Here is a 7,633-nt window from a genome sequence, read left to right on the forward strand (position 1 = left end):
TGGCTGTAAACACATAGCAAGCCACACCCTTATTCTCGCCCTCTCCCTCTCCCTCTCCCCTCCCCACCATTTCTCCCTCTTCTCCCCCTTTTCCCATCCACACCCAATTTGTTTTTGTTCCTTCGCTGTCAGGTTTGGTTAACCGTTCCACCGGCTTAACATCATTAAGCATCTCCTCTTACAAAAAAATAATAATAAAAAAATACATAAATCACCATCTTTGCTATTACTTGCAAAGCAACTGCAGCATCTTTCTCTCTCCCCCCCCCTTTTTTTTTACAAGAGAAACTGGTCCCCAGGGCATTCGCAGCATCCTTTTTGCTGATTTGCTGCAGTGGCGACTGCAGCGCTTACACTGTGCCCCTCCCCCCATCTTCCTCTGTTCTGCTTAACAGCATCCCTCCATAGCCAGTGCAAGGGGGGGGGGGAGAGAGGGAGAGAGAGAGAGAGAGAGAGAGAGAGAGAGAAGCAGCGGCAGCAGCGGCAGCCGTGCCGAAACCCACTCACCTCTTCCTGCCTTGGAATGCTTGAGTGGTAGGAAAAGGCAGCACCTGACTCTGAGCCGAAGGAAAGGTACCCAGCCGTTCCCTTCCTCTCCCCAAGCAAGATGCAAGCCAGCGCTGATTCTACGAAGATGGAATGCCTCTGGAGCAATTGGAAAGGCCAGGGTATATTTTTACACAATTCTTCTGCTCCGGTTCTTTTCCTTCCTCCTTGCATGCCTGAAAAAGATTGCATGGGGGAGACTTGTCGCGGAGAGTATGCGTGTGTTTTGCATCCCGTTATCATTATTACTACGGCTGCTTCTTTACCATCAACATCTCCAGGGCCCTTGCATGCTTTTAATGTTTTCTACACATTTCTGTTTGGCATTACTGCTGTCTTGAGAACAGAAACGAGAGAGGCATCCCAGGCTGGTGGTGGTCTTTTAACAGGGTCTTTTATTCCCCACTCCCATGTGTTTCCACTATTATTATTATTATTATTATTATTATTAAAATGCAACATCAGCTTTCCTTCTCGCTGAGAAGGTTTGTCTTGCCTATTGCTGGGTTTTGAGTACGGCTGCCCTTAAATTAGCGCGATCGCTCAGCCAAGTGCTTGGGAGAGGCGATCAGGAACCTGAAAGGGGGGGGGAGGAATGTTTCTGTCTCTGGTTTCGGCTGCTCTGTGGTGGTTGTGTTTTGGAAAGAGCTTAGTGCATCGGTTTTGTTTTCCTTTTGTCAAGGGACACACCCATTGTGAAAGCTCTGGTGACACCATTGCAACTCGGGCGGCAGTTCAACTTGGTCTTGAGAGCCCCTTGCTCAAGCCATCTTACCGCCTTTTCCTATCACCTAACTTTGGTTTTTCCCACAGCCAAGGACTTGGGCTTTTCGAAATCTCAGTGTGCCGCTGAAATAAACCATTACCTATTGTTTTTATTTAAAGCCCATCATATCCCCAAAGTAGTTCACGGTCGTGGTCATCTGTTGAGGAAAGGAAGGCAAGCGAATAAGGTGCTACCCTTCCGTCACAAGAGATTTATTTTGAACGCTGTCCCACTGGGTGTGGCAGCCTACCTTCTCCTTGCCTTAGCACTGCTTTTCAGCCATTGTTATGCAGACTTTGCGGCTCTTCGCAACCTTCCTTTGTTGTGGTGGGAGAAACAACTCTGTTTCCCTGCACGGCGATCTGTTACGCATTTTACCAACCTTTCCTTTTGTCGCCTTTTTTCATTTTGAAATGCTCCTTCGTTTTGCCAAGGCACCTCTTCCCCATCAGTGTAGAAACAGCATTGTTTGTGTTCCCCTGGAGTGTGAGGTTTACATTCAAGCTGTGTCTAACTGAAAGGGCCTGTGTGTGTGTGTGTGTGTGTGTGTGTGTGTGTGTGTGTGTGTGTACGTGTGTCTATTCAGATGTAATTTCAGAACACTGCAAAAAAAAGAAAACAGACCGCCTTGTTAACTCAAATGTGATTTGACAAGTCCTTTGTTGAATTGGGATGTTGTTGTTTTGACGAATGAGATATGAACAGGGTGTGTTGAAATTGAAATTCCTTAATGGAATCTGGCTCAAAGATTCCAAATGGGTTTTTCAAAATGATGCTTCTATATAGAATGTAAAATAGATGTTCCTACTGTTTATCAAATGGTCTATAGTATCATCTGATCTTGTAAGAAGATTTGAAGGTTAGGATTTCAAAAAGACAGTTGTGTTTGCAGGAATGAAATTACCCCATTATTATTATTATTCTTATTATTATTCTGATGAATTGTAAGATAGAAGATTCCATCCACTAACTTTTTTGGGGAAAGACATGTTTGCTAAGTGAAGCTGTTGAATTAACCTTCACATGACACAATGCTGTGCATATCTGTTCAGAAGTAAGCCCTGTTGAAGTCAATGAGGTTTACTCCCATGTAAGTCTATAGGATTGCAGTCTTAAAGTCAAATTTGTGGGCTGTTTGTAGAAAACATGTCTCTTTTTAAAAAAAAAATCTACCACCATAGATGTCATATGTTGTCATTTATTTCCACCTCATCTGTTTTGAAATCAATAGAAAATATTGCTTAAAATAGACTGGAACGCCACAGCCCATATTGCAATAGAAATCTACAGAGCTGGAACAAATCCTCAGTATTTGCTTATTGCAGGTAGGGCAAGTGTGATAAAATTATCTCTGAATAAGCCATGTAATCTGCAGGTGTAACACTCTAAAAGCCATATTAGTGAGTTGTTATATTGGAGGGGGGAATATAGATCACCATTGGGGGGAGGAAAAAAAGAAATTTTGATTTCCTAAGAAAGTCTAGACATTTTCCCTTGTCTTTGGTCATTTAATAGAAATGTGCGAAAATCATAGAGGGAATTAGGCATGGATACGGGGATTAGATTGAAAGGGAAATAGAATGGTGCCTTGAGAGGTGGATGACTATATGGACTGAGCGAAAAATATTGTGGGTTTAAAAATGACCAGCAAACTAGGCTTCTCAATCATAACAGCATTTTCGTATGCAAAGGTTTCAGGCAAAAGCTGATCAACTAAACGAGCTTTGGAATGCCCAGCCTTACCACATGCTTTTTGTAAACATCATGTGGTGATTGAAATTGGCTGAAGAACACCATGGCAGAAATCTACAGGGAGCTTCAAAATTCAGGGGGGATTAGAGGGCTGTTTCACCTATTCCCACAGAAACAAATCTGAGTTTCTTCTTCTACCTACTATTCTTCTCCATTTCATTTCTCTACTGATTTATGTTTTTAAGAAAAATACATAAAAGCAGTGTACAACCTACATTAAAACATCAAATAAAGCGATCCAGAATAAAACATTCCTGAAGAAAGTCAGATATAAAGCAACTTAATTATCAGGAAACTAAAATGTTATCTTGAAGATTTCAAAACGTTACAAAGGAGGTCAACAACAGAATGCACATTTAACGCAGCAACGGCAATAGATATGTTCTGTGCTTATGATAATATTTTATTCCCTTGTTAATTATTCTGTTTTAAATGTGCATGTTATATTTGACCTTAGCAATGTTTTCTTTCGAAATGCTTAAGATAATTTTTTTCCTTTGTTAACTTTGCTGCCCATCCTGCCAATGGCGGCTCATGGCGGCTGGCGGCTGTGGAAGCTCAGGCTCAGTGACCTGGGTCTGCACTAGGAGGCAGCCAAGATGGTCTCTGGCCTCTTCAGCAGCCTTGGCTTTTGTAGCTGGAGTCAGTCCGGACCCCACCCTCCCAGGCCAGGTAGGGGGGGAAAGCCTGTAAGTCAGGGAGCAGGTCTTCCAGGGCTCACAGCCAAGGTGGTTTGCCGTAAAAGCACACCTCAATAGGGGGCCAATCCTGACTTTCTTGCAAATGTGCCTGTTTAAGAACATGATTTGCAACACCTTGCAGAGCAATTCATAAGTTACATTCACCTAAAAAATGTAATGTGCAGAGAGGCTTTATTTTTACCTTTGTCAAGTTATGATGCTCATTTTCCTCACTCTGCAAACCAGATTTCTTCTGGTGGGTTTGTGGGCATGGAGTGTGGATGGGGAACCTGAAGCTATAGAAGGGGGAGAGAGTCAATTCCCCTTGAAATCCTACCTAATTCACAATTTTTGAAGCAATACGAGAGACAAAGCACAGCCAGGGTTCTTTTTTCCGCCCTGAATTTTTGCAGTGCGGTTCTCCAGCCAAGTAATAGGGGAGGTTGTGCGTAAACACGCACATACCTGTGAAAAACAACATGCAATACTGCATCATATTAGGGAAAATTGCTGTGCCAAAAAAAAGTATATGTTAGGCAGATTTGCATACGAACATGCGCAGAGGAGAAATTCGCATTGAAATGCTGATGGATCTTCACAAGGGCATTTTTCAAGCAAGATTTGCAAACTGATGTGGAGGACGGACCTGAAGGTTGGAAAAATGAGAAGCTTAAAGTGACAGCTCCGCTCATCCCTACCTGTGGCCCTCCAGATGTTCTTGGCTCTCCCATCAGCACCACAAAATATGTTCAATAGGGAGCGGCAGTTCAGAAAGAGATGGAGGGCAATAGGTTCCTCACACCTGTCCTGTATTAATATTACTGGTGGGAATCCAGCAACAACTGGAGGACCGCGTGTTCCCCATCCCTGTCTTGCATAGACATAGGTAAAGGTAAAGGGACCCCTGACCATTAGGTCCAGTCGTGACCAACTCTGGGGTTGTAGCGCTCATCTCGCTTTATTGGCTGAGGGAGCCGGCGTACAGCTTCCGGGTCATGTGGCCAGCAGGACTAAGCCGCTTCTGGCGAACCAGAGCAGCGCATGGAAACGCCGTTTACCTTCCTGCCGTAGCAGTACCCATTTATCTACTTGCACTTTGACGTGCTTTCGAACTGCTAGGTTGGCAGGAGCAGGGACCGAGCAACGGGAGCTCACCCCGTCGCGGGGATTCAAACCACCGGCCTTCTGATCGGCAAGCCCTAGGCTCTGTGGTTTAACCCACAGCGCCACCCGCGTCCCTTGTATAAACATAGCGCATAGTTAAACTGTGGCACTCCCTCCCACAGCAGGCAGTGATGGCCACCAACTTGGACGGCTTTAAAAGAGGATTAGACTGATTTCATAGAGGAGAAGACTGTTGGTGGCTACTACCCATAAGGGCTGTGCTTTGCTTCCATTGTTAGAGGCTGCGATGATTCCGAACACCGGTTTCTGGAAGCCACAGGAGGGGAGAGTTGTTATTGCACTGGAATCCTGCTCCCTGGTTTCCCACAGGCATCTGGTTGGCCCGTGTGAGAACAGGATACTGGACTGGATGAGTAGTTGGCCTGTTGCAGCAGGACTCTTCTTCTTTTGTTCTTATGGTGGTGATTCCTCCCTGCCTTTGGTCATTTCATTCATTGGTAATTCTTGCATCCTATTCTGTTCCCTTAGCAAGTCCAGAGCTGCTTACATGGCTTCCCAGGGGTCTCCCCCATCCAGGCACTCACAAGGCTTGGCTTCTTCCACAGTAGACTCTTCGAACTTTGAGAATTCAGAAAGGTATTTACAGTGGTGCCTCGCAAGACGAAATTAATTCGTTCCGCAAGTTTTTTCTTCTTGCGAGTTTTTCGTCTTGCGAAGCACGGTTTCCCATAGGAATGCATTGAAAATCAATTAATGCGTTCCTATGGAGACCGCTTGCCAGGCTGGCGGTGCGGAGAAGGGCTTTTCTCCCCACCGCAAGCCTTCAGGACAGGTCCGGGAACAGAGGAGAAGGCGCGCAGCGCTTCTCCTCTGTTCCCGGGGCTTGCGGTGGGAGGAGGGTTTTTCCTCCCCACCGCCAACATTCAGAACAGCATTCTCCCACCGCAAGTCTTCAGGACAGCCATCCGAAGGCTGGCGCGGGGAGAAGGTCTCTCCGCCCCACCGCCAGCCTTCGGAGGAGCCTTCCGAAGGCTGGCAGCGGGAGGAGGTCTCTTCGCCCCACCGCCAGCCTTCGGAGGAGCCTTCCAAAGGCTGGCGGCGGGAGGAGGTCTCTCCGCCCCACCGCCAGCCTTCGGAGGAGGTCTGAGGACAGTGGGGAAGACGCGCTGCGCTTCCCCGCTGTCCTGGAGATTTCCCTATGGGCTTTCATCTTGCGAAGGAAGCCCATAGGGAAATTCGTCTTGCGAAGCGCATCGAAAAACGGAAAACCCTTTCGTCTAGCGGGTTTTTCGTCTTGCGAGGCATTCGTCTTGCGGGGCACCACTGTATGTCATGAAAAGTCTGATGTTGGGACTTTGTTGCACAAGACCAGCAATAAACGTCCGTTGCACAACTTCAGTTTGCTGGTATGTGCTTGAATCCCACCCGTAATAATAATAATACTTCATGCCATTGGAACAGAGCCCTACTGCGAATATTGTGCGTTGGTCACCGTGCACTGATCTACACACATAAAACAAATTCACGCACAGGCATCTTCCAAAAACCCAACCCAAAACCCATTAAAACCGTGTGTATGAAAGGCAATCTTACTCGGCTATGAGTGATCGCCAAAGAAGAAATAATAATAATAATAATAATAATAATAATAATAATAATAATAATAATTTATTACATTTGTATACAGCCTTCCATCCCTAGATCTCAGGGCAGTTCACAACATAAAATTGCAATATAAAAAATAGAAAATACATTATAAAAATAATGATGAAAACAAATACAATCTCTCTGGAAGCGCTGTCTCTATGATACTATTTGTGTAAAATATTGAGCTTTTACAGAAGGATTCAATGCTAAATACCGTATTTATGTGAATCTAATGCGCACCTCGATTTTAAAAACCTTGAAACCAACAAAGTACTTGCTGGCGCCATCAAATCTAATGCACACCCTCATTTTCACGATGTAATTTGGCCAAAAACGGTGCACATTACATTTAAGTAAATGCGGTAAATGTGCTTATGGTTGCTGTTCATAGAATCGTAGAGTTGGAAGGAAGCCCGGGGGTCATCTAGTCCGACCCCCAGCAATGCAGGAATCTCAGCTAAAGCATCCATGATAGATGACCATCCAACCTCTGCTTAAAAACCTCCAAGGAAGGAGAGTCCACCACCTTCTGAAGGAGTCCATTCCACTGTTGAACAGCTCTTACCATCAGAAAACTCTTCCTGGTGTTTATTCAGAATCTCCTTTCTTGTGACTTGAATCCATGAGAAAAGCTGAAGTTTGTGGTTGGCTATCCTGTCTCCTCTCAGTCTCCTCTTTTCCTGGCTAAATTCCATACCCAACTCCTTCAACCATTCTTCATAAGGCTTGGTTTCCAGACCCTTGATCATCTTGGTCGCCCTCCTCTGCACATGTTCCAGTTTGGCAATAGCCTTCTTAAAGAACTGGACACAGTATTCCAAGTTTGATCTGAGCACGACAGAATAGAGCGGTACTATTATTTCCCTAAATCAGGACACCATGCAGCCTAGAATGGCTTTTGCTTTTTTTGCTGCTGCATCACACTGTTGACTCGTGTTAAGCTTGTGGTCTATTAAGACCCCTACATTCTTTTCACATGTACTACTGGCAAGCCAGGTGTCCCCCATCTTATATTTGTGCAGCTGGTTCTTCCTGCCTAAGTGCAGAACCCTACATTTTTGTTACCTTATTGTTAGTCAATTTCTCCTCTGCCTCGTGGGCTGTGTTGCCAGAACTT

At 45.2% G+C, this 7,633-nt stretch overlaps 1 protein-coding gene across 4 annotated transcripts in view; it reads left to right on the top strand.

Annotated features, from left to right (window-relative positions):
• Positions 1-7,633, top strand: part of RTN1 (reticulon 1) — a 137,073-nt gene that overhangs the window by 102,813 nt on the left and 26,627 nt on the right. Inside the window, exon 1 of one of the 4 annotated variants that reach the window (XM_083613656.1) lies at positions 387-668. The exons of the other annotated variants lie outside the window; for them this stretch is intronic. Within the exon in view, the coding sequence (XP_083469782.1) occupies positions 608-668 (61 nt within the window). The 5' untranslated portion in view covers positions 387-607. Of the gene's footprint in view, positions 1-386; positions 669-7,633 lie in introns of those variants that run through there. 4 annotated transcript variants of the gene reach the window in all.

Source organism: Podarcis filfolensis, assembly GCF_964270895.1.
Source record: "Podarcis filfolensis genome assembly, chromosome: 1".
NCBI classification, from domain to species: domain Eukaryota; kingdom Metazoa; phylum Chordata; class Lepidosauria; order Squamata; family Lacertidae; genus Podarcis; species Podarcis filfolensis.